Raw genomic sequence first — 27360 nt, 5'->3', positions numbered from 1 at the left:
GGCTGTTTTGGGGTTTTTGTTGGGTTCGGGGTGCTTTGTTTGTTTTTTGTTTTGTTGGCTTTTGGGGGGTTTTGTTGTGGTTTTGGTTTTTTTTGTTTGTTTTTAATAGGGCACAGAGGAAAACGTTAGTGCACAATGCTGAAATTGGTGATCTGGTCGCTGAGGCAGGTATCCAAAAAGCAGCAGTCGCTGGAGCAGCTACATTACTGTCGTTCTTCGTGCTAGCGTGAGGTTTATGTGCCTTTGAGAGGAAGGTCACTTTTTACCCTCTTCCCCCCCCCTCCCCCCCCCCAACAACCCACCCTCCTTTTGCTAAGCCGTGCATCAGCAGCATGAATTCCAAGAAGCAGTAGGTGTTTCTTGGCATTTCAACTGGGATTTTGGAAAGGGAAGCCGGGTATTTAATGGGAAAAAATTGCGATGGAAGGAAAGGATGCGGAGGCTGCACACAGCCCTGGGTTTGCAGGCATGTGGAAGTTGTTGAAATAGGTAAAGGGTTGAAATTGGCATTTGGAAAATGGTGGCTATTTCTTTAGTTACTTGTACCATAGATAAATATAGGGAAAAGCTGGGCCACAAAGAATTTTTTCTGTTTTGCAGTTTGCTGTCAGCAGAAGGTAAAACATGTCCTTGAAGATACACAATTTTACATAAACAGCTGATGTTTACATAAGCCTAGATAAGTTTGTGAAAAACGCAGATAGCAAAAGATGCGGTGTTAGCTGAACTCCGCTATCCTGCTCTCTGTCCGTGCAATAATTTATCAATTTTTTGTATTGTTGCAGTGTAAGAACAGAGTGAACAGCTGCACCTTCACCAAAGCCACCACCTGCGTTCCTCTTCTCCTCTGGAATGGACAATGGGATGGTCTCTGACTTTATCATGATCAAAAACTTCTTCCTCTTCTGCGTTTCCATGAGTTTAGCCAGCCACTTCGGGTGAGTTGCCAGTTGCATTTGAATTTCTGCTGTGTGTTTTTTAAGGAAATGAGAAACCTTGGCTCCGTATGGTACAGGGCAGCTGAACAAAACAAGCTGGCTTTGCATTTCATCTTAAGGTTCTGGTGTCAGGGGGAAGGGAGTGATTTGATCTCCTGTTCATATTTGCTCTCTTCTATCAGTTCTTTCTGTCTGCAATGCTGTTGCAGAAAGGCTTGTGGGGCACAAGGAGCTCAGACCAGGCCTACAGCTGCTGAGTGCTTTGTCTGGGGTTTAGCACAGCCGGGGTCTGTGGTGCCCTCTGCCCCTGTGTCTGTGATGTGAGGGTCTTGCACCTTCTCGCTCACCTGATGGGTGCTGGTTATAGGCAGTAGTGTAAAAAAAAACCCCCAAAACTGCAACAGTGGGACTTGATGCATGTTACTAGCTGGTGCAGGCTTTCTTCCTGAGTGACCTAAGATAGTGACTGTTTAGAAGGATGTCTGAGTTTGAAACTTGTTAGAATAATTAAAAATCGTGTTTCCCCGAAGCATATAGCAAGGAATCCTGTTTCCTTTTTTTGCTTTGGATGCTTTCCGGATGGTGATATTCTGAAAACTGTCTCAAAGAGATACTCTGACTGTAGCTCTCAGAAAATGAAAAATAAAGTCAGAAACCCTCTGTTTATATGTTTTTCCTATACCCAGAGATCTTAAGAACTTTCCGAATATGAGCTATACAATGGAATCTGGAAAAAGCATTTTGCAAGTGCTTGGGAAACGTAGGTTGATTCTTCTTTGTGGAGGAGAACAATTATTTATGATTTCACCAGAAAAAAATGAATCCTCCCAACATGCTGATTCACAAGCACACCCATCAATTCCTTGCTATAAGAAGATACAAAATGGAGATGCAAATCAGTTTCGGATTTCAAGCAAACTGATTTGTTCCAGATTGGAACTAGGAGAAAGACCAAACTTTGAGTGATGACTGTCTATGCTGTAAGCAAAGAAAGCTCAGCCTGGTATCCAGAACATGTCCCGTGTAGGTCGGCGGAAGCCTGTGACCTGGAAGGTTTATATGAACAGTTGTAGGACTGCACTCTACAAAGGATGCAAGGAATTGCACATTCATTTATTCCCCCTGGAAAAATCTGGTCCTGCTTTCACCATGGTCTAAGGCTAAAGTCTCCCAGGATTTTGTGACAGAATTTAAGAAAGCAGTGATAGAGTGGGACTGGCTTTAAACTTGTCTTTACATTATTGTAGTTTGACAAAGTATTTCCACATTGAGAAAGTTGTGGTGACTGTAACCTTAAGTCCTTCTTGGAAATTTCTCATTCCTGCAGAAGGCAGCATATTGCAATAGTTGAGTATGACCTGCTTGGTGTGTGGGTTTTCTAAGTGTGTTTCTCCTCTAACAGATAGACAAGGATGCAAAAAAGCCCAAACCTAACAACCCAAAACTGATAAGATTTAACTCCCTTTCAACTCCAAAGCAAATACTGAATCAAAGTCCCAGGTAGAAATCAGTGTGACCTGTAACCTGTCAGATAACCAGAACAGGAGAGTTAGAGGAAACTAGGACACTTGTTTTCTGCAAGTTAGTTGAAAAGCTTCTGTGCACTAAAATGAGATCATCCCATAAATTCCCCCCACTCCACCCCCCTCGCCCCCCATTTCTGATCTAGTAATTTTAGTCCAGGCCTGCAGAGATAAGCAGCTCCAATTCACTGCACCATTCACACACTGCCTTAGGGCTGAATTTTGACCCTGCTCAAAAGACAGAGGATGCTCCAGCGCTTCTGCTTCAGAGGCAGAAGCAGTTTCAGAGTGTAATTTGCTAAGTGCTTTGGGACTGACTCTTCAGGACAGAGCGGTACAATTAACATGTAGGCTGTTGTATTAACTGCAGGAATTTAATACTGATAACACTGTTGCTACCAGGTCCTTCTTCATTAGCTTCATCCATGTTTCTACTGCGCTGTTATATTGCAGTGTGTTTTGCAATGTGCTAGATAAAAGTGATTGGTCAAAGGAGCACAAATTAAAAACCAAAATACTGTAGGACATTACAGATGAAGGCAGATATTTTTCTACAGTTCTCCATAGTCATTCCATATTTATATTAAATCATAAATACGTTTTTTGCTGAGATAGCCAAAGACACCTTGGGGGATGTTGATGCACAATGCATGGCAAAATAAACAGAAATTATGTATTTCAATCTACTAGGCTACTTGAGAAATCTCAGCAAAAGACTGTGATTAATGTTTAACATAAATGTGTAATGACTATCGAGAATTATCCACATTAGTAGGCAGTAGAGGAGGACTGTAGACATAATTGGTAGCAGCTATCTAAAGAAAAATCACTGAATTAAAATTCAAAGATATAGACGAACTGAGAAGAGGTTGTGAAGTCCCCTCCCCCCCTGTTTTTGGTTTAACAGTTTTAAGAATCTACTGCAGAAACAGTCCAGCATGAGTCAAAGGTTTTTCAAACCTGCTTAAATTCAGCCTTGACTTGTATAATGCTCTAACAAGTTAAGGTGTTTTACTGAAGCATTTCAAGGTAGCTCACAATTGTCTCAAAAGTAAACATTAATAATAAAGCTAGAGAATGATTAAAAGTCAAATACAAGCATGAAGAGTATTTTCAGTTTTCAGGCCCACTGCTTTTGTGGGCCCTTGGGACATCCAGGTAGTGGCAGCTCTGTGAGGGTCGGTGCCTTGTGTGGCTGCTTGCACACAGATCTCCCTGAGATGAGGTAGCCCATGGGTGGCTCCAAGCTGCCCAGCTCTTACTTTGCAAGTCCCAGGCCATCCATGGGGTCACACTGGTGATGCACAGTCCTGGTGTGTTTGCATTTTGGACGTGCAATTTCAGAAATCTGTCTGAGAGCCAAAACCAACAGGGATGGACGTTGTTCATGTACGCGCAGTATAGTTGCCATCTGCTAATAATATTTATAATAGCAGAAACACGGAGAACAGAAGATCCCAATTATGTGTAGCCAACCCAGTATTGCTTGGTACACTCTGAAGAATTCAGTCCATGGTGTGTCTGTAGTTTCACATACTTCTTCTCCAGCTCACAGCCGTTATCACTAAGACCATAATCCTGCTATTTAGGCAAAACATACCTTTCCTTCAGGCTGTTATTTCAAGTTAGTCTCTGCAGCCCTAAGCAGTTACTTCTGCTGGGATACCTCATTCCAAGTACTTGTGATGCTAGGGAGTTCTTTCTCATATTTTTAAAGACTAATTTTGTAAGAATTATCGTATCCTTATGCAGTCATGCTTGTCTGTTTATTTTTTTATTCTGTCTTCCTTTCATTCTCTGTATCTCCAGATAGCTTTTTGAACCCATTAGACAAGTTTAATAACTGGAAAACTAAATTGATATGTAGAACTGCTTGCAGGAGGCAGACAGTTGTCAGCCAGTCCCACTGCTGAACAGCCGAACAGCTTCAGAATCTCTGGCCCGCCAGCTGGCCAAAGAGCAGGAGTGTCTCTCAGGCCATCCAGCTCATACTTGGTGCAGGAGAAGCCCTGGCAAGCAGTGCCTCCCAGTGAAGCTGCAGGTCAGTGACCTGGGGAGCTGACAGTACTGGGAGGCATTTAATGACCCTGGAACGCAGTTCAGGACATTGAAAAGGGCATTAGGGTGCTGGGGAGGAGGACTGTAAGATGTCACCCTATGAAAAACAGGCTTTCACTGCACTGTTCACAAATTGCTCCTTTCCAGAAGGTAGTAAAATGCTGCTTTTGCTAAGTAAATGAATTAAATTATTTTTTAAGAATCTGAAAGTAGTATTAAAGTTTCATCATTTTAGTCAGTCCTCTGTTCTAAACCGATATGAAAGAATTGAGTCTTCAGTGCACAAATTCACAAAATCAACATTTTTAGATCTCAAGAATCCATACGGAAGGGGTGGCAAGAAGCTAACTTAGAAAATGTAAATCTACTTCCTTTGATGTCTGGCCAGCTGGCTTTATCCAAAAGTTTGTGTTCTCCACTGTCTTTTCCACAAACTGTTCATTTGTCTGAAGTTCAGATATAATTGCAATCCTATTAAAGCAAGTTATTGGAAACACTTCTCTTAAAAGAGAGAGAGTAAAGTATATCTTTTGATAGCAAAATACTCTTCAGTTATTTTTCCAGAAATTTTTACCTTTTTTTTTTTTTTAAAGAAGTTTTGGGAAAACCATTAAATATCTACCATGCATTTTCCTCTTATTACAACAAACTTATGAATAGTACCTGCCATGATTTTAACTAGATGGCAAAAAAGACAATGATGTTTAAAGTGGTAAATGATGAAGTAATCAGAAGAAGTAGCTGAGCATCTTTAGAGAGTTATTATATTTTACACTAATGAGCCCCTTCTGTGGCATCTGATTTTTTCATTTACCCTGAAACTGCAATATTAAATAAATGTGATGAGAAGTATTCCTGGTTGGTTTAGTTTATGTTCAATAATGAGCTTTAAATGCAATTATCTCTGAATTTTCTTAGCATTTCCCTAAGATTCTTTTCTAGGTTTATTTTTATCCGTAACTGAAAATTTCTGCTATAAAACCATTTTTCACTGCACAGAGGCAATAATGTGCTTACCTACTAATATGTTGATAAAGCCTAATCCTTAGCAGTGTGGAAATAATTAGTTTAGGGCAGGTAGCACCTATTTCTCTCTATTCATTGAGCTATATAGTATCTAATATATGCACGTAACTTTGCAAGTAGAGTTTACATGTCTTTTGTCACGACAACCTCAGCCCTTACTCCAAAACATGCATTTCACCAGCAATCTCAGTAACAGAAATGAAACTCTAACTTTCTGTTAAGAAAGAAAAAGTAACACTTTCATAAGAGCAAACAGCAATCCATTTACAAATGCAACTTCCCATAATACTGGCATTTCACTGAAATTCAGAGTCAGATGCCATCTTTTTTGGGTGAAGTGATCTGCCAAATCTAAATTAGATTGCGGTTCTGCAGAAGTGACTCTGTACTAGTCCTCACCATAGTTGTTTCTCCATCTTTTTCCTCTATTAATTAGCTTTTGTTGTGGAGAAATAAAAGTATTTCAGTATATGGGGTGTGTGTACTATTCCTGTGAAAGATGTACATAGCTGAGATAGAAGGAAGCAGCATCAATTACTCTTGTTAGATTGAGAGGAACAGTTATGAGAAGTAAGTATATTTTGTCCCATCCCCACAAAAATAGTTCAGTGGAAATCCTCCCTCAGAGTTCAATTGGCTTTGAATTCAGTCATAAGCACTAAAAATAACAAGCTTTTTCAAGAGCAGAGAAACTAGTGAAGCTTTGTGTTCTGTGCCCCCAGCATTGTATCTTTGCAATAATCCCAGCTCCACATTTGATATCCCTTGTTCCCATCTCCCATTGCAACACCTACATTTTACTTCTACTGTCCTTTTCTCCCAGGATCTTTCATAATGACCCTGCAAGTCTCCTCCATATCTCTTAATTATCAGAGAGGAGCGGGGCTGGTCTTGCTGAGGCTGTTTCTGAGCTACATGCATACTGAGTGGCCCAGTCAGCAAGCCAGAGGGAATAGATGACTGCTACCCTCACATTTTTACTTAATGAGGCACTAATTTAGATTGCTCTCCCCTTGTCTAGTCACAGCTTCTCATGAAACTTGTAGGAATGAAATGAAGTTTGATCTCTCTGCTTCTTTGTCAGATGCAGTGGAAAATGAAAATGGGTTCCTACGTTGATATGGTGTAGCAGGCAGACAGCATGATGCATATCTCTTTCTTATGAAAAAAAGAAAAGAAGATAAAATAGATGAGAAAAGTTGAAAATAGTATTCTAGGTGTACTGGATTTTCATGCTTTATACTAGGATTTTATCAAAGCATTAGTTGTGGTTGCTATATGTAAGAAAGTCTCTGTCTCCTGTTTTGTGTTTGTTAGGGTGCTGCCTGTGAATAGTCACTTTTAAATGGTGAATCCCTTAAATTACAATTGACAAAAGAGTGTACAGTCTTTCTTCTGGAATGGTCCAGCCTGAAAATATGTCTAATGTTTCTGTAATCCGTTTACATCTGCTGGATTAACTGTCTTTCATTATAGTCAAACATGTCCGCAACCTTGTCTGCCTCTGTTGCTCACTAGAGGTTGTGGTCACAGCACAGAAAACAGAATTAATTTGGTCTTTTGACCATGGAGATGAAAAATAGGCGAGATTTGTGGCTATGCCTCCACCTGCAGCGAAGGGAGATCCTTGGTGGCCTTGGGCTCTGCAGTGTGGAGCTTGCTGAGGGTTGCAGCAGTGCCAACTGCACTTAGGCCATAGGAAACCTCTCCAGCCAGGCATTTTCATGGGCTTTTGTGTTTCAGGGAATCAGACCCATGCTCCCTCCACCCGGCCTTACTCCCATGTCCTGACAGGCTTTGCAGTCCTTTCCTTTTTCAGCAGAAGCATACAAACTGTAAGGGGACCGAGCACAGGACTGGGGGTCCCAGTGGGGGTCTGTGAGGGGATACATGGCTGAGAGCAGCTTGTTCTGGGCTAGGTCTGGTGTCACTAAAACTTCCAGATGCATTACAGGGGTGTCAGTGAAGTCTCATTAGTGGAAACCTTATGCAGATAAAACCAGTTTGAGGTCCCTTTGTCTTTCTTTCTACGAATGCTATTCTGTTAGGTGAGGCAAACTCATATGTTACAAGCATTCTGCAAGGAAAGCTGTTCGGAGAGATACTCTGAGCTTCTCTATTTATTTACTGATTTATTTCCCTGGGGACTGGTAGTAAATAAACATGGATTCTCTTTACTTATTTGGTTTTTTATCTCTGGATGACTGTCTCCCATGGAGTTCAGGTTGGTGAGTGTAAGCTATTCCTGCCTGCTGGCAGGGTGCATGAGGCAGGGTACAGTTCCTAGTGGGGCGGTGTGTCCTGTCACAGCTGGAGCATTTGCTGGTGATCTCAGCAGAGGCTGAATCTTGAATAAGCACCTAGTGTGAGCTGTCTTAAGAGATGCTCATTGCTTGCTGCAGGTGAAGCATGCTTATGGATAATCTCCCATGTCTATTCTTTAGGTAAGCAAAGGCATTAAGCAGGGGATTCTCTTAAGCATCTTTAAATGAAAATCAAACAGATTTAAAAATGCAAGTCGTTAGCTGTGCTGTGAGCAGCTTCCTAGGTCTGAGCCATGGATAAAATGATGAAATAAAAAAGAGTTCAGAATAAAAACAGATCTGGCCCAAAAGATATGGAATGAGGCCCACTACACATTGCTGTTATTTGCATACTACAAGGGAGAACTAAATTATGCAAAAGAGAGAGGAGGAGTGAAGAACCGTGTTTTCTGTACAGCAGTATGTTTTTCAGATACCCCAGTGATACCCCAGTGGGATTTTTGAATGTAGTGGGAGTTTGTTATCCTCAAATAAGGTTAGAGTTCATCCTTTGTTCTGGCAATAAATTACAGAAACTTTGAAAATTAGAAGCTGTTTGGCATTTAAGGATTGAACAGCACCTTCAGGCAGAGGTGAAGGTGCATCCCCAGGCAAACTTATGCTGCTCATGCAGCTCCCCTGCCAGCTGATAGAGTTCCCAAAGAATGGAGAGCTAACCTGGGGAAAACCAATAACAGTTTTTGTGAGCGCTGTGAGCTGACCTTGCTCCCTGCCATGGATGGAGCCCTGCCAGCACTGGGGAGGTGGTGGGGTTGATGTAGGACGGGGTAGCACAGGGGACAGGGATCTACCTGTGCATTATAGACAGAGATCAAAGGACTCAGGTGTCCCCTGATCCTGCATCCCAGGGTTTTACCTCAGTGGCATGGGTCCTTCTTTGGGTCCTCCTCCAGGGAGAACTATTTACGAGTTTACAGTAATGATGAAATAAATGGCTGCAGCTCCCTGTGCTATTCAGGAGCAGCAGGAGAGGACAGAGGCTTGGAGGCTCCACCACAAAGTTCCCTTGAGACTGAAGCCCCTTGAAACCAGCATGACTTCTGACATGTTTCCTTCTGTTTGCATAAAACAGCTTCTCACAAACGCCAACACCATCAGTAAAAGAGGACGCCAATGACAACATCACTATATTCACCAGGATCTTGGATGGTCTGCTGGACGGCTACGACAACAGACTGCGCCCAGGACTGGGAGGTAGGATGATGCTTTGGCTCGGCCACTCCCCCTCTAGATGGGACTGTCGTCTACGTGATGCCCTCTCAAGTGGGTACCTGCTCTTGGCCTTGACAAGGGACTTGTGTTTGATTAACTAAACTAAGTCCGGAAAGTAGATTTGTCTCCTAGCAAATGGGGCACAAGAAGAAATTACTGAAACTCGTGTTGTTTCAGTCACTCAGGTCATCTGAGGTTGGGTTAGGAGAGCATCTGTGATACATTTTTTTCTGTAATTGGATACAGTTTGGGTTCTTTTTTCTGGTACTTCCTAAGGTGAGCAAGACATTATGCTAGCAGGTTCCTGCAAGGTTCCCGTACTGGTCAGCCTGTATAAAATTATGTTGGTAATGCGTATCTCTTTTAAAAACAGATCTCCAAACCATCCACATTTAGACAAGTACAGCAAATTTCTATTGATACGTCTTTTTGATAACCTCTACAGCAGCTATTTTAAAACTGTAACATGTGAATAGTGGTTGCCATCCTAACCTTGTTGAGCCCTCCTTCAGCTCTCTTTCCCCCAGATTTCTCTCATTTTCTACCCATGTGTAAACCATCTGTTATGTTTCTTCCTGGCCTTTTTTAATCTGGCTACCCCCACCCCTTCCTCTTGTGAGACCAACACATTGCTTTCATCCCTTTCTCTCCTTCTCCTCTCACTTTACACAGAGATGCTTGAAAATAGGGCTCGATGCTTTCATCTTACATAACGAACTTCTGAAATTTCTGCCCTTAAATTAAATTAGACCTGGATTTGAAAAGATGCCAGAAGGACTTAGAGACTTGAGGGTAGAAATAATTTTACCTAACTTCGGACATCTCTGATGTCTGAAATCAGGCAGATCACCCAAGCCAGCAGGGGGGAGTAGGTCCTTCCAAGATACACTTCATCTAATCCTGTGGTAGGTATTGCGCAAGTGCTGGTAATGTGCACTGATGACCCAGAAAGCCGAGTGCATCCTGGGATGCATCAAAAGGGTGGCCAGCAGGTTGAGGCTGGAGATTCTTCCCATCTGCTTTTGTGAGTACTGTGTCCAGCTCTGGAACCCCAGCATAAGAAGGGCATGAACCTCTTGGAGCGAGTCCACAGGAGGCTACCAAGATAATGAGAAGGCTGGAGTACCTGTCCTGTGAAGATATGACGAGAGAGTTGGGGTTCTTTAGCCTGGAGAAGAGAAAGCTCTGGGGAGACCTTATAGAAACCTTCCATTGCCTAAAAGTGCTTCAAGGAAAGAAGGGGAGGGACCCTTTATCAGGGAGTGCAGTGATAAGATGAGGGGTAATGGTTTTAAACTGGAAGAGGGTAGATTTAGATTAGGTATTAGGAAGAAATTCTTTACGTTGAGGGTGGTGGGGCACTGGAACAGGTTTCTCAGAGAGGCTGTGGGGACCCCATCCCTGGAAGTGTTCAAGGCAAGTGTTCAAGGTTCAAGTGTTCAGGTTGAATGGGCCTTTGAGCAACCTGATCTAGTTGAAGGCATCCCTGCCCATGGCAGTGGGTTGGAACGAGATGACCTTTAAGGTGCCTTCCAACCCAAACCATTCTGTGTTTCTGATCAAAAACTGATCAAAACCTGTCAGTCAGAGGAAACACACCCTTGAAGGGCGGGTTTCTTTCTGATTGTAAGAACGGAGCCTGGACTCCCAAAGGTCAACAACTGCATTTGATCTGGGATTAAATGCCTCCTCAAGCATCCCCTTAATTTCAATCGTTTGGGGATCTTTGAGTGATTCAGGAATTAATAGAAAAATGCATCGCGAGTATGTATTTGCATTTTAAAGCAATTACTGATGTGGAACCTGTGTTTATTACAGAGAGAATAACTCAGGTGAAAACAGACATCTATGTTACCAGTTTTGGTCCTGTGTCAGACACTGAAATGGTAAGTTAGCACGCGTCTGCCAACTCTGTTGTATTTACTTTGCTAAAGTCATTTTTGGAACCATGGTTTCTATTCAGATCCTGCAATACCTTGAGTGTTTCTTTGTGCCAGGAATACACCATTGATGTTTTTTTCCGACAAAGCTGGAAAGATGAAAGGCTGCGATTCAAAGGACCTATGCAACGCCTCCCTCTTAACAACTTGCTCGCCAGCAAGATTTGGACTCCAGACACTTTTTTCCACAATGGCAAGAAGTCTATTGCTCACAACATGACAACCCCAAACAAACTTCTGCGCCTGGAGGATGATGGCACTCTCCTGTATACCATGAGGTAATAGCCAGGATTGATTTCTTTTGATGCTGAGTCCCAGATAACTACAATTACTTGTGGGGAGCATCACTTTCTCCCCTCCTAGTAGAGACAGGGAACCAATCTTTCACACATATTTATGTGAATATCAAGAAAAATGGAAAACATAATTGCTGCCTACCAGTACAAATTAATTTGTAGCTTCTGAATACTGCTAGTGCTTAAATATTTCTTTTGATTAAATGGAAAGCATATTCTCAACAGATTTGATGATTCAGTTCAGCTTTTTTATGACGATCTGTTCTCTCTTACTGTTTGTATTTGCAGCTCTAGTGCAGACTGCAGGAGAACAGTATCCAAGATCAGAAACTGAGACTTTGTTCTGGGGCAGTACATCTTGAACCCTTGGAGCTTTTGTTATATTATTTTTTTTATTATTTTGAGTAATAGTGCTAAAAGGCAAATGATCATAGGGATAAATGACATAAGCAAGCAGCACTGTGAAGCTGCTTTAGCAAGTACAGTCCTGCAAACAAAGCTGGGACATTGTATTACAGAGAAGCAAATTGATGTCTTGGATCTTCAGAGTTGTAGTCCTCATCTGATTTGAGTATACTGCCAAGCATCATCATTGCATAACATAGAAGATATAATATTGATGATTTTAGGTGTCTGAAATTCTTTTCAGGACAAATCTCACATCAGTGTATGGCAATTTGCTCATTAAAGGTAATTAGCCTGTAATAATTAAGACTGCTGTCTATCTTCTGTTGCAGTGGGGATCCTGCAACACGCATATATCAAACCAGGAGTCCCGTGGAAAGGAAATATATATGGACAGACAGATTCTTGATAGCTGTTTCAGAGATGTTTATTTCTCCAGCCGCATGGCCGGGGCTCTGCCGAGGAACTGTTCCAGTCACGGGACCAAGGGTCCTTCTGCCCGCGCAGGGAACACAAACCAACCAATGGGAACGAGGCTGAGCAGGGACAGGGAAGCCCCGTGTCTATGCCCTCAGGGCCCCTCTCCCAGGGCTACACGGCGGGGGAGGGACCCCAACAATCTTCAACAGGGTTTTCTCCAAGACCATAGTCACATGGACAACTTAAGGAAGAGATAAAAGGAAAAACCTACTGAGCAACAAAGGGTTATTCTGAGTTTTCCATACACAAGCCCAGAGTGGTGCCCGAGCCCCAGCAAAGTGCTCAGGAGCCTGAAGTTGGGCACTGAGATGACTGGGTTTTCATCAGGCAACCCGCAACCACGTGTGGGAAGCTGAGCTCTGGCCAGTGCTGCGTCCTGCTGTGGGGCCACACAGTCCTGCATGCTGGGAGGGCGAGTCCCAAGCTCGCTCAAAGGCCCAGTGGTTAAGACTTGTTGAGGCTCAGGAGGGTTATGCTTCTGTACACAGGGACCTGGAGCTTCCCAGGTTTTATTTCAGGTGTTTTAGACATGTTTTATTTTTTTGGCCTTAGTCTTAAATCCCTTCCTCTGGAAGAAAAAGGTATCCTTACGTATTTCCTTACAGCTTTAGGCCACCCCAATTGTAACTGCATTAGCACTAAAAAGACTTAGACATGATACAAGTCATGTTTAAAAGAAGAGAAAAACATCCTAACATCCTAATTTTCTCTTCTACTATGTGTGTTGCTGTTCTTACTCTTACTTTGGTGATCTTATGTGATCACCAAATTAGTGATCACGGCAATAATAAACCAAAAAATGTGAGGATACATGGACACACTTAAAAGTCCAAATAGCTATCAGAGAAATTTCTTTTCACAAAAAAGTTAGTAATGCCAGCCTTAAAGTCAGTCTCACTGCTGCATGGACTACCTAAGTACCACTCCAGAGATTGCTGTAGTGGCAATTCCCAATTATCTGTGTAAATTACTTGTGTAAGTGAAGCCCAGATCAGACTCACATTCAGCCTGGAACAAAACATTACGTCGTGGGGCAGATTGCACAATTTCTGTGCAAGCACTGGTTTTTGCAGTGGTAAAGAAATGAAGTCCTGATTGATGAGGTGAGGAGCTAAGCCACAACAGCTGGCAGAGTGAGACCCGGGTGAAGTAGACCTAGGCGAGCTCATCACTGAACCTGAGTTAGTCTGTCCTGGTGCCTCTCTGGTAAAAATGACACAGTATTGTCAGGTGCCACAGGTACCCTACTGAGGAAAAGCTCAGCATATGCAGCTGGAGAAAGATATAGATTTGACACAGGCTTTCTCATCATCCCACTCAGCTCCTTTTTCCCCTGATTTTTTGGGATTGATGATTTAGTAGACTACAGAAAGAAACAGAATGCTTTTGTAACTTGAAAAAAACATGCAACATAACTATTTTTTTGTTAGAATATTGTCTGTGGAAATAAAATTTCTACTTACCACTGTATATGTGATAAGAAATAGAGTGCAAAGATTTTAAATCAGCTTGCTTTCCACTATTGCAAGTAATAACTTTAAAGTGTCTATGCTATTCTGATTAAACATGAGTCAGGAGCCTGCTTTTGTAACATGCCTGGAGCTGTGCTCCTTTAGAAGCAGAGCCATGCTGCGCTGCAGGGTGGCTTGAGGATCCCATCCCAACCTGTTCAGAGGTGACTGTGACAAGCAGCCAGCCCCTTCAGCTTCCTTGAGTGTCCTAACAAAAGTAACAGCCAGCAGAGTTACCTAGGGTGGCTTTCCTTGAGAAGATAGACAGCGCTGGGCTTTTCTGGGGGAGAGCTGCTTGTCTCCGTGGTAGTGTGTTGTGAAGGTACTGAGTTTCAACTGAGGCTTGAGCCCCAGTTCCTGTAGCTCCCATCAGGCTTACTCAGTTCTCAGGATCTGGGGATGTGTAGACAACCCTCTGTTAGCTCTGCATTCTCCTCGTTTCCAAGGAGGAATTGCGAGCTTCCCAGACTGTACGTAGGAGTATTCTGTGTGGGGAGGATTGGACCCTCTGTCATTGACAGAGATGCCTGAATTGCTTTTGCAACCTTGCATCTGGCTGCCTGAATGAAGGGGAGGAAAGCAGCCGAGCCGATGCTGACCTTCCATCCTATTTCACTTCCAAATATACCAAGTATGATCAGCTGAGCAAACTTCCAGCTTTAGCACTTGTCAGGACATATGTTTCCATGACACACGTGTTTACTTAGAAAGAAAAATGTACTCCTCGCATATTGCATTTGATGATACGTTGTCTGGGTCAGAAGTTGATGTGTGTTGCTAGGGAAATCTGATAAATGAGCTTCTGTATATGTGTGGCATTAAAGCCCTTCAGCGTGAATATAGGAACACAACATGTCCTCTAGACAGATTTCACAGACAGCAGTGTTCTCTGTGGGGAATGAATTAATAATTCTGGTTGTCTTTCACTTGGGAGGACCTATTAGTTTTACTTCTCTAATGTGATTTACAAATGAAGCGCTGCTGAATGAAATGCTGCAAATTCCATTTCTGCCCCTAGAGGGGAGTATTGTCCGTAGCTGCACTTTAAAATTTTTTACTTTTTTTTTTTTTTTTTTTTCAGTAAGAGCACTGGTATTAAAAACGCTGGAAAATATACTTCATATTTCGCTAATATATATTAAAAGTATCTTTGTGAATGGAGGAAAAAATTAGATTCTTTCCTTTTAAAAACTTAAAATATATTTATTTTATCTTATCTGAGAAATAATTACTGTAAAAAGTACAAAATTCTTTTTTTCCATGAAGCTATTCCGAAAAATTGGAACAGTGATTTAAGCAACATTTTCAGGCTAAGAAGAGAACCATCATGTTTCAGTGAGCTGCATTTTTTTTTGCTCCATGCGAATTGGCTGTAAAGGCAGAAGCTTTGATAAACTTTGCAGTAGAATGCCAAAAAAATGCTGTGAAGAAGCCAAAAATTGTATGAAGTAGAGCATGCTAACTAGAGCTAAACCTTTGGACCATGAATTAATTTTTCACCGCTGGCTTTTAGGCATTTTTTAATGGTTTTGTATCGTTTTGCAGATAGCGAAAATTCTTTCTTGTGCCGTCACAAGGGCACTCCTTAGAGCCCCATTCTCACTGTTAATTTGAAAGGACACCAACCTCCTTTTTTTACCACTGGGGCTTCCACGCATCTGATATAATCTGGGATTTTAAAAAAGGCATAGTCATATATCTGAGGAGTGCACAAACAGATTTTTCCCATATTATTATGATGACTGAAGGTTGCCAGAGAACCTGGGAGAGTTTACAGTAAAATATATATTATTTGCATATGAATAATTTACCAGCTGGAGAATGCAGACATTTTTCAGCATGGTGTTAAAAAACTCCAAAATTTTTAGTACAGCCCTGAGATACTGTTCTCTTTACAGCTCCAGAAAGATATTTACAATTCAGCAATGTGTGTCCACTTGATGGCAGCATAATCACGCTGCTTGCTCTGCTGTAGTGCACACACACAGGCTTACCTAGGCTGAAAATATTGATTCTTACGTTAGCACTCAGTGTTAAAATTGTATGTGCAAGTGAACACATGTCCTGGGTGCTTGTTAGCACAGAGTCTGCTCTTCTATGAAGGACTTGGATTAGCAACTGAAATATTTTATGCTGTAGAGCTATTGATCATAAAACCGGTTGACTAGAAGAAGGTGCTGCTTTCAAGACTTCTAATGGGAAAGCCAGGTTTTGTTTGGTTGGTTTTTTGTTTGGTTTTTAAGGGAAAATTATTCTATGAGAAATGTGTGGGTTCTCAAGCTCTGGCTTTGCCAGATGTAGGTTTGCTAGTGTGCCCCTGAGCAACAAGTGACCAGCAAGTCTATGATTTAAAATGAATCCTTAGTTTTCCATCAGCCAGATGCCTAGATGGGAGAATTTCTGTTCAATTTGAATGCTTTATTTCTTATTTCACAGGAAAGATTTTGTTTATACATCCATTTATATTTACAGAAAGGGATCTGTCAATGCTTTTTAGGCATTGTATAAATCTTACAAAACTAATTAGAAGCTATGAAGACATACAAATACGCATTTCCTTTCCCTGTGTTAGATTTGCTGCATTTTCTTTTGTATTCAAGCTTCAAACTGCCTGAAGCTGGAAGAAAAAAAAAATTAATTTCTTTACATTGGGCGGAGTCTTGCAGAGTGATGAAAAACTGCCATGGTGGCAAGGACTCTCAGCTGCTTTTCATCAATTCAGATGTTGACAGAGCAAGAAAACATCGGGATATATGAAGTGAAGGGCCCTTCCCAGAGGATAGCAGCAGGATTCTTGTTTAAACATGAAGTTTCTTGGTTACCATCACTCTGTTTTTGTTGCACATTGCCCCATTTCTCAAAAGTTGTCCTTCAAGGAACCAAGATTTGTTGTTTTGAAAAATCCAGGGCAGGAATTACCCACGGGGACAGAAAGGCATCAGAGGAGACTGTGGTGTAATACATTCAAAACAGGCAATTATGATCTGTGCAAATATAGTCCCTATGTAGAGTGTGTGACAATGGCCTATTCTGCTGGTAATAAAAGTGGGCAGAGCCCCGCAGAGATCTCCATCACAGAGATGGGAACTCTCACAGCAAGGGCAAAATTGATTAAAAGGCGAAACCCAAACCAGAACCAGCCTGTCCTTGGATGAGGGGGATGCTTGCTTGGACTTTGAGGAGCTACAAAAGGTCCAACTTTAGTTCCAGGTCTGTTCTGAGCTCAGAGGCAGACCCAACTTCCTTTTGGGGTTAGCTGGCACATTTTCTGACAGATTCCTTTGTGTTTCCCTTTGTGTTCATGCTCTAGAGGCATGAATCAACAGGGTTGGTATGCCTGGATGTGGTGACTGAACAGAACCTAGAGGGAGGCAGTGCTCTGATAGGTGCCCCCCAAGCACCCAGGGAAAGCACAGCTGCTTTGGTGACTCTGTCCTTGCCCAATCTGCTTCTGAATCTGGGGGCTTTGAAAGTACCTGGTAGATGCTGAAGAATTGTTATGGTTCTGCTGTCTTTTTTTATTATCAGGGGAGGATAACATTACAGTGGACTCCCTGGTCATTTCACTTAGACAGAAATTAAAATCGTCATCTGCCTAATCAGAAATACCATCCTCTGAAGTACATTATATTTGTGCTGAAACATCTAACTGCCACTGAGTAGTCTAAAATACACTGTGGTGTAATGCACCAGGCAGGGTGGGTGAGATTCACCTAATTCTGTTCATCTGTAGTGTTGGTGACTGCAGCCAAGCCTCTTGGCTCAGATTTGCTCCCAATGTGGGAGAGAGAATTTCTTAGAGTTAGAAGTCTACATTATTTCAGATGTCTAGTTTAATAGTGAAGTGAAAAATTATTTCTCTCCACTCACATTTTAGGGGGTCTTTGTTGGTTTTTTCTCACAGTAGCAGACAAAGGAGTACAGCATAACTGATATCTTTGTTGTATCACAGGAGTCCCATCTTACTTAGTTATTTCCTTTGGTGTTTCCCACCTCCAGACTCATGTAGCCTGGAAATGGGTAGTGTGCCAGCAACCTAAAGCTATGGGATGTTCTGGCCCGCAGCTGGTCCTGTAACTATTTTGTGGAGGATTTGCACAGTTTTCTCTCTGTGTAACAGAAAGCCCCAGGTTGTGCAAGCATAGCACATCTGAACACACATAAATTGGGTGCAGTTCTCTGCTTTTGTCGAGGTGGGTGTAAGAGGGAATATAATGCACCTTAGGAGGAGCTCAAGAAACAAATGTCACTAGGAGATTGAACCTTTCTTCCTCTGAGGTTGAACTGTAACAAACAGGTGATTATGCTGTAGCAGATGCTAGCACTGGCAGTGGTATAAGTAGCAAACAGATGGTAAATTGAGGCCTGTTCTATGGCTATTTATGGTGTTAAACAGCTCAGGAATCATAGGGCTCTTTTCCTGGAGCAGTAAACACCCAAAGTCTGACCCTTTACCTGGCCCTTCATGGCTGTATTGATCAGGAGCATGTAGCATTTCAGAAGCAAGGCAAAACCGCCCAGATAATAATATCCTCCTTGGATGGCTAAACAACCTTCTTCAGGTACAGATAAGGTACATACGCATAGGGATGTGCACGCTTCCCCGTGAAGGACCCTCTCATCCCAATCACTTGCTGCTTCCCTCTTTTGCAGAAGTGTGGGGAGCATTAATGTTACACAAAAGGCGGGAGATTATGATGAGAAGTGACCTTGGGGGTGGATCTGAGACGGCTAAGAGGAGGCTGGAGTTAAATGCAAGTGGTTGAAAGGAAACTGTGGTCTTTTTGAGCTCTGGGTCTGAACTGTGGAAAATAACCAAAGATTTCAGGTCTATATTTCGGGTTGCCAGATCATAAAACTTCCTACCTACCCTGCCATGTCTGTGCATCCCAGTCTAGATGTGAGAGAGCCCAAATGGGCTGGTACTGCCCATCTGGTGTCTGCTTCTCCTCTTCATCCTCCCTTACTTCCTAAATCCAGCTAATTTTTCTCAGTAGAAAACACTTCATGTAGTTTGTGCCTGTCCAGACAAATATAAAGGGTGTGTGAACTGGGAGAAAGCAAGAGGATGTCTGAGCAGTGAGGTAGCCTTCATCCACAGAGGAACACATCCCATACTGATAGGCAGAAATGGAAAAACAAAAGTCCTTTTTGTTTTTCAGAATCAGAAAATCTGTGCTGATCAAATTGCCTGGCAGGTGATATCAAAATTGGAGGATGACTGCACTGTGTCCATCACAGTCCTTAGCCTTCATCATTTAGGGTGCTTCCTGTGCTCCCTTCTTTCTCCTGTACTTGGGTTTTCTTCCACTGAAAGCAAAGATCAGATATGCAGTTGACTGGCACCAGGTATTGCTGTTGCTGGCTGGTTCTGCCAGTAACTGGGACTGACCTCTCTTGAGAGCCAAAAAGAAGCTCATAGTTCAGTCTTACACAGCACTTCAAGAATGACTGTACTTACTGCAGTTAGCTCCTCGTTGAACATGCTATCAAAAAGCTACGTGGATAAGGAGAGTATAGTCAAAATGTCTAGCACGTGCAGACTCAGGGAATGTGTGGCATGGCAAAATGAAGTGTGGGCTGGTTGAGATGTTTTTTCTCATTTTACCTGCATCAACAACTGCATCAGCTTCTCAGCATTGCTGGAGCTAGTTAGATTTTCAGATTTTAATTCTAGAATTCACTAAAAAAGGAAGCTTCTGCAGAGGAGGAGTTTGGAAGCCTTCCTTATGGGGTGCCAAAAGAGAATTCATCATGGATAAGGGACCATAAAGAAGAGAAAGCTTGGAGAGTTTTTTTAAGTGAAACTGTCCAGTAGATGGGTGTGATACTGTGCTAGAGCATTCAGATCTGCATAGCCATTTTAATCTAAAGTTTCTTTAGGAAAGTAAACCTTATAGGAAGAGAACCTAAAGAATGAATTGTCTGTCAAAAAGGTTGGGGTTTTTACTGCACCAGTTAGTCTGATAAAAAACCAGAGCTTTTTCGAGCAAGTTCTATCTTGCTTATAGACTTCATTAGATAACTTTCATGGCAAGGTTGGATAAGCATAAACTCACTGCTTCATCCATTGGTTTTATGCACTTAAAATAAGTACTGTGGAATGAAAGGTATTACCTCTACTATAAACGTCTGCTTTGCGATTCTTTCTGTAACCTCCCAAATCCGTATCATATAATTTGTGTGTCCCATTGGTTATTTCACTGCCTTTTTCTGGTTTTCCTGTGTCTGGAGGCGGAACACCTCCCCTGCCCCTGTCTAAGAGTATGCATTGGGTATGTCAAGGTACTCCACATGCAGGGAGGTCATTCCAGTAGAGGCACAGCTTTCGAGATCAATTCTGTCCACCTCAGATCATCTCACAAAAACTTAGTTCAGCACAATTAATCTAGGCGAATAAAGTCTTGTTTCACACTTCAGCAGAAGCTATGCTGAGGATTTTAGTTGCTTAAAATGAGAGTTTTGCTGTCAAGTACGCCATGCATCTAAATTATGTATTCACAGCTCCGAGAAGCATCAACAACTGGAGCTCTTAGTCTTCCATAGGCCCTTCCCTGTAGCATTTTAAAGGACATTTCAGTGTCCAATAAAGATAGCACATCTCAGCATCACAGGAAAGTCAGGACATGGTAGTGTTCTTGGCAGAGTGGTTATGAAGGAAAAATGGGCTAAGACAGAAATTTCTGCAGACCACCTCACTCTAGTCTTAGCTTTACTTTCTGTTCTCTGTTCACTTTATATGGCGTATTTCAAAGAAATGAGTGTTTGTAAGTAGGAAGCGGTGGTGAACTGTCTTCACATCCCATGTGGACATGCAGATCAAGGCCCTGAATCTGTATTTTGGCCTTTTTTCAACAGAGTGTTGGAAATTCATGAGCAAAGAAGTGTTTGAGTTACTAAGAATAACTACTTCTCTCTCCCTGAGCCAGGCTGCAGACAATCATCCAGCCAGGGGCAGGTGTCAGGGTGACTCTTACAGCCATTGTGTTACCATGAGTGAACATCTGTCCCCATTCTAATACTTCTCTATGGTGTTCTGTAACCCACTACCACCAATAGGGTTTGTTAGCACTGTATAGCAAGTGCTTCAGAACCAAGAAAGGTCTTCATATATATATATGTCTGTCTCTGTGTGTGTATACATATGCTTACATATGCATATATATATATATGCAATGTATTATATATGCTTATATTGGCACGTTATATTTACTTAAGGAGCACAGGGAGACATCAGTTCCCTGGACTATACACTTACTGTGCTGGGGCCTGAAACAAGTCTTGGTTTAAAGCCCTTTGAAAGAAGTAAAAGTTTGGTTATTGAAGTGTTCCCAAGACATCACAGTGGGAGAACAGCTGAATAGTTGTGTCATCAGTCAAGGTCAAATGAGTAATTTCACAAACCTAACCATGTGTTCACAGTTTGAAAAAAACAACCCAAACCATCAACTCTGTAATTCTCCTGACCCCATGTGTGTCAGCGTGCATGCTGGAGGTACCACAAGGGCTCAAATCGTTCTGCCGAGGTCGTGCTGGAGCAGATACCCAGGGAAGCTTCTCCTGGAGTTGGCTCCTGAAAAGGATCTGGCCCAACCCTGACCTTCTCAGGGAGTCAACAAGTCCACTGGAGTGGGATATAGCCTGGCTAAAGGCTGGATCCACTTAACTCTTTTTTGGCATGTTGGGGAGATAGGTTGAGGTAAGTTTAAGATGAGTTTCAAGCAAATATTTTGCCTTTTATTAAGGAAAATGGCTGGTCTCATGCTGGGAAGGGCACTTGGGCTCACCTAAGCCCCACAGGAGGTATTGGTTGCCAACACAAGTGGGGTCAAAGCACAGTATTTAAATGCTCCCTTTAAGCAGGGGTAAGGGTAGTGCACAGAAATAAATAACTAAGAAGATGGAGCTGGTTTGGGGATTAGAGCAAATAGGCAGAAAAGCTTTTTATCTCTCTGGCCACAGCACCTTAGTGCCAACAAAAGTTTCCCTGTGTCCCTTTCGCTTGTAACTCTTATTATTCAACATTTATCTTGAATTAAGTTCTCCCAAAAGCTACTGGTGAATCTGCCTTTCTGCTCCCCTCTCATTCTAGAGCTCTCTGTTTTAATTTGTTTTCATATTAAAGTTAGTAGCTGATAAGTAAAAGCAAGTTTTGCAGCTGTCTGTGGGCTCCTCGGGCAGGTGACTGCCCTCACCTCCTGCCTGGCAGCCACAGCTAATACATCAGAAAGTGTTTTCTGCACTTACAGGGTAGGAGAAAGATGCTCAGTCCCCCCTCTTTTCCCACAAGTAGGAGCAGATGCTCCTTGCATTGAGGCGATCACGGGAACAGCTGGGGGGGTCTCTGCAGCGCCCTAAAACAGGGTCTTGCAGAACAGGGTGTCTTTGGTTTTGGGGACTTCTGCTGAGGGTTTCTCACCTTACCGTGAAGCACACTTACTGCAAATGTCTGCCTCCCTAATATCTGAATTTATTTCCTTGCCACATCTTGACTTTAACACCTCCTGCTTTTCCTGCTTGCTATAAAGGAGCAATCTCTTGAAAGCATTGTCATGCTTAATTCCCCAGTGGAAGTGGTTGAAGGTGACTTTCTGAAGTGAACAAGTCTTGCTGCTTGAATTGTGCTTTTCTTCGATGGATATTTGCTTTATGTGTCTTGAAACAGAATGTCAGTAACACTTTATGTTCTTAAGGTAAAGGCTATACATAATGAAGCTCTGATAAAGCTTTCATGTACAATTATAGGTGACAGATTAAATAATTTGTAGACCTAACTTTTTTTTTTCAGATAGCTAAGGTACACAATAGCATTTGTTGGTTGATTAACACTTGGATAGCAGTGTATTTGGAGCATTATGAAAACAAAATTCTGTCATTAATAAATTGGCAACTATAATCAGGGTTTGTTACATTTTTTGGGTGAATAGTGGCCCCATTCAAGTGAGGGAGAATTTTACCATTATTTTCAATAAAATCAGAATTTCATCCTCCTATTGCAAAGGACCTTTAACAGCTGCTTATAATCTTGTCATAGACTCTTTTTGAGTGAAACTAATCCCATAGGGCTTTTATTAAGACAGAATGATGGTGGAGGAGGGAAGCTTTTAAATGCTTCTCTTGGGAAGAACTGCCTTTTGAGCAGTGTGTGTGCTGTGACAGAAGAATCCTGGTTTGGGGACTGTCTCTAGCTCAGATAACTGTGCTGCACTAGGCACAGCAAGATCATTCTGGAGTCACCATATTAAAAGGATTAGGCAAAGGCCCTTTCAAGTATGTGTGCCCAGGCCTCCTTTCTTTTCTTTAAATAAATGCAAACTGGGAGTAATTTTGTTGTAATTACAGAATATGCTAGGTTGAAACGGACCCACAAGGATCATCAAGTCCAACTCCAAGTCCCTGCATGGGACCATCCCCAAGAATCACACCATGTGTCCAAACGCTTCTTGAGCTCTGTCAGGCTGGTGTTGTGACCACTTCCCTGAGGAGCTGTTCCAGTGGCCAACCACCCTCTGGGGGAAGAACCTTTTTCTAACATCCAACCTGAACCTCCCCGGACACAGCTTCAGGCCAATCCCTTGGGTCCTGTCACTGGTCACCACAGTGAAGAGATCAATGCCTGCCCCTCCTCTTCCCCTCACAAGGAAGTTGTAGGCTGCAATGAGGTCTCCCCTCAGCCACTCCTCATATGGCAACCCCTCAAGGCCCTTCACCATCTTTGTTGCCCTCCTTTGGATGCTCTCTAATATTTTAATATCTTTCTTACATTGCAGCACTCAAAACTACACACAATATTCAAGATGAGGCCACCCCAATGCAGAGCAGAGCAGGACAATCCCCTCCCTTGCCTGGTTGGTGATGCTGTGCCTGATGCTCCCCAGGACGTAGTTGGCCCTCCTGGCTGCCAGGGCACACTGATGGCTCATGTTCAACTTGATCAGGACCTCCAGGTCCCTTTCCATGGTGCTGCTTTCCAGCATCTCATTCCTCAGTCTGTCCATACATTCTGCCCCATCCCAGGTGCAGAATCTGGCACTTTCACTTGTTGAACTTCATACTGTAGGTGATTGCTCAGCCCTCTGATTTGTTGAAGTCTCTCTGCAGGGCCTCCCTGTCTTTGAGGGACAGCAGCAACAGCTGCTCCCAGTTTTGTATTGTCTGTGAACCTGCTCAGTATCCCTTCCAGTCCTGCATCCAAGCCCTTTATGAAGATGTTGAAGAGCACAGAACCTAAGGTAGAGCCCTGCAGAACCCCACTAGTGACAGGTCACCAGTCTCATGTCACCCCATTCACTGTAACCCTTTCTGCCTGACCCATGAGCCAGTTGCTCACCCATCCCATGATGTGTCTATCCAGCTGTGTGCTGGACATTCTGTCCAGAAGGATACTGTGAGAGACAGTAGCAAAAGTTTTACTGAAATCCAAAAAGATTACATCAGCTGGCTTCCCTTGATCAACTGGGTGGGTTACCTTGTCATAAAAGGAAATCAGGTTTGATAAGCATGAAGCCATGAAGCCATGCTGGCTGTGACCAAGGGCTGTGTAATTATCAGCGACATAAACTAGAGTTTACAAAGGGTACCTAAGCTTTATCACAATGTTAGAAGTCAAAGTGTGCAAATATCACTGCAGGTGATATTTGAAGGAGTAGACCCAGATACCAATTTCCTTGTGACTCCTGGAGCTACAATCTGAATATATAGTTTGTACTCTGCATCTCAGAGCAAATCTGTATGCAGCGACCCATGCTTCCACCCTCAGTGTGTAGATGTATGCTGTGCTACTTTTGTTTCTGTATGCAGTAGAAAATCCAGTCTCTTTGAACCAGGAGTCAGTTGAGTGGCTTTGTTTTTCAGGTCCTCACATAGTTATGAAAACCAATTCCTGTTGGGCACAGAGCACCTACAGAAATTCAGGGTGGTGACATTTGTACTGTGAATCAGAACCCACAGTCAAGTTTTCTTACGGGTTTTCTGTCAAGTTTTTGCCACATTGGCCATTACAAGACACTTCAAAAACCTTGGGTAATGCACACTTTTGTAAGAGGTTTCTAGGAGAGTGTTCACTGAGCGCTTTGAAATCATCTAAGAGACTCAACTATGTAGTTCTTAATAGCATGTAACAAATAAGTAGAGCTAGTTAATTTGTTCAAGATGGCCAGACTAGGAGTGGTCCTAGGATAGAGGCACGGGAAAAGGAAAGAAGCATGCAGGTATCATTGATAGAGAGCAAAAGGAACTTTTTTATCCAAAGAATTCGTGATAATGAAAGGAAAGGCTGTCCCCAGGCACATTAACAGCTCCTAAACTTGATTGTCCCTATCCCCGGGCTAGACCCAGAAGACGGCAGCAGGCATCACCCTTTTAAGGGATATTCTGCCTTTTGCTGGAGGAGGAATTCAGAGGGGACAGAGGAGTAGCCCTGGCACCACAATAGTCTTTGTGGTTTCTGAGTCAGGTAGTGGCAGCAAGATGCCCTCCAGCCTTATCTGCTACCCCTTTATTTAAGACAAGCAAAAATAATTTCTAGAGGGACTTAATTAAATTCCACTAGGTCACAGTCTCTGTGCAACTCATCTTTACTTCTCTTCCACATTTATAGTTGATGAATGTCTGTGACCTTCCTCATTACACACAAGGGTTATTTCCAGAGATGCAGGCAGCAGGATACAATTCATAAGACAGCAAGATGAAACAGAAGGTCTTATGCATAATTCTGCATTGAATATTCCTTCACTTCCTGATTCTACACCTGTTGTCTTTGTAAGATGGATACAGGCATCCCCTCCTTCGATGTTTGCAGATGACAAGTGTGTATATTAAAATGTTGTCAGGCTCTGAAATGACATGCTTAAACTGTTGGTAGACAAAGAGACAGGAGATGGACTGCAGCAAAACGCCACTTTCTTATGGGCTCTTGGAGCAAGGTTTCTGAATTTATTAAGAAAATTAAATTTGCAGTGCTTAACATGAAAAATATAATGATGCATTGGAGGGATGGCAGCCTTGCTTTCAAGTTCCCACTAGAGTGATTTTTGTGAAAAGGGTGGAACTTCTGCGCAGAATACTACTGGAACCAGCTTGTTAAATTCATCTACACACCACCCTTGGTAACTTCGGCTTTGCTGGCTTTGATGCCCAGGGGCAGTCTCCACTGCAGACAACTCCATATCTGAGTGATCTTAAAATAGCTTTTACAAAAATAAAGTTCAAGAACAGTTTTGTTTAAGTGCAGGTATCTCAGGCCTCAGCAATTTCTTTTCTATATTGCAGCCTCCTGTCTGTTCTTACCAAATGGTAAATTATCTCTGTTCTGAACTGGATTTCTTTTTTATTTCTATGGCATATTATCTTTATATTTTCTATCACTGTGTGCAGTTTGCCTTTTTCTCTTCCTGTTCCCCATCTCATCCTCAGAATATGATATCCAGCCAATGATACTATCACATTTTCTCTGCTTATTTTGCTATTTTCAGCCACTGGTGCAGCTCCAGTTAGCAGAATGGAGGCATTTCCCCCAGTTTGTCTGTGTAGCTGTAGTGCCCTGGCAAAGCATCACTGTGTTGTATTGAACTGGACTGGCTGAACACTGTGCCATCTGTACAGAGACAGATTGTTACCCCTTACGATCCCTTTGGATAGAAGTTCTTGGGGCATTCTGGGTTGTTGATGGGAAGTGGTGACTATATATAGCTAGTATATATGGCTCCATGTTGCTGTAGTGATAGGAAAGTGTACTTTTGCATGCTGGTAGTAGGGTGTTGTGAATTTCTTTGGAGATTTTCACTCCTCAAGCAACAGTTTGGTTAGGAACTGGGCTGCCCTCCAGCAGAGCCCTGTGCCACCCCAGCACCAAGGCAGTCTATAAAGCTTTGAATGTCTCTGGTCGGTTGCCTCTGAGGTGGAATAACAGCATAAAATGAGAAAGCCATAAAGATATTCATACTGTAAAATGAGATTTTCATCCTCAATATCCTAAGCAAACTATCTATATTACACAAATATCAAAATGGCATAAACAAAACAGATTCTCCTTGTGCTAGAAGCAAGTTTTGGCTCTCTTGAGATATTTGATATCAATATAACTGATATTGCACTGCTCAGAAATTTACCTCAGACTTTTCTTAGTCTTCAGCTTGATCTGTCAATCATGCAGAACATCCATGGGACACATCTATATTTGCCTATGGGCTTTTCCTTCCCTACCCTATGTCCAGTCTAGATGAAGTATTTCCACATAGTGGCTGGGGAGTCCAGGATAGAATTGCTTCCCTAGGCAGTATGCTGGGGAAGATGACCCTGTTGTTTTTGCCTGACAAGACGCCAGGTAATTAACAGAGTGTTGAACTGAAATGGACTATCCCAATACCATGTGATTTCCACAGAAGTTAACTGTAGTGCTATATAAAGTGGTACATATATGTCCTTGATTATATATAACTTTATATATAGCTATAATTAGTTATATTATACTTTATAAATATATTTATACTTTTATTTATAAATATCTATTTTATGGATTTAAATAGTTACATCTACATATAAAGTCAATGATTCTTTATGTCTGTAACAGTGCTATACCCAGGAGTCAAATTCCTAGCCCAGTTGTAGTATGTACAGAGAGCAGGTAAGTATAAGGTACATGGCAGA

General features: G+C 42.3%; 2 protein-coding genes across 2 annotated transcripts in view; one reads left to right on the top strand and one right to left on the bottom strand.

The window, feature by feature from the left end:
• The window catches only part of GABRA5 (gamma-aminobutyric acid type A receptor subunit alpha5), a 57019-nt gene that overhangs the window by 655 nt on the left and 29004 nt on the right, over nucleotides 1–27360 (top strand). Inside the window, exons 2-6 of the mRNA XM_048324999.1 lie at nucleotides 110–250; nucleotides 786–938; nucleotides 8942–9063; nucleotides 10900–10967; nucleotides 11079–11299. Coding sequence (XP_048180956.1) covers nucleotides 853–938; nucleotides 8942–9063; nucleotides 10900–10967; nucleotides 11079–11299 — 497 coding nt within the window. The 5' untranslated portion in view covers nucleotides 110–250; nucleotides 786–852. The remainder of the gene's footprint in view (nucleotides 1–109; nucleotides 251–785; nucleotides 939–8941; nucleotides 9064–10899; nucleotides 10968–11078; nucleotides 11300–27360) is intronic.
• GABRB3 (gamma-aminobutyric acid type A receptor subunit beta3) overlaps nucleotides 1–27360 on the bottom strand; it is a 203487-nt gene that overhangs the window by 155140 nt on the left and 20987 nt on the right. The gene's annotated exons all lie outside the window — the stretch shown is intronic.

The sequence above is a fragment of the Corvus hawaiiensis genome, chromosome 2 (genome assembly GCF_020740725.1).
Source record: "Corvus hawaiiensis isolate bCorHaw1 chromosome 2, bCorHaw1.pri.cur, whole genome shotgun sequence".
In the NCBI taxonomy this organism is placed as follows: Eukaryota; Metazoa; Chordata; class Aves; order Passeriformes; family Corvidae; genus Corvus; species Corvus hawaiiensis.
Note: the sequence above shows the minus strand (reverse complement) of the source record. Positions and strands in the feature narration are given on the sequence as shown.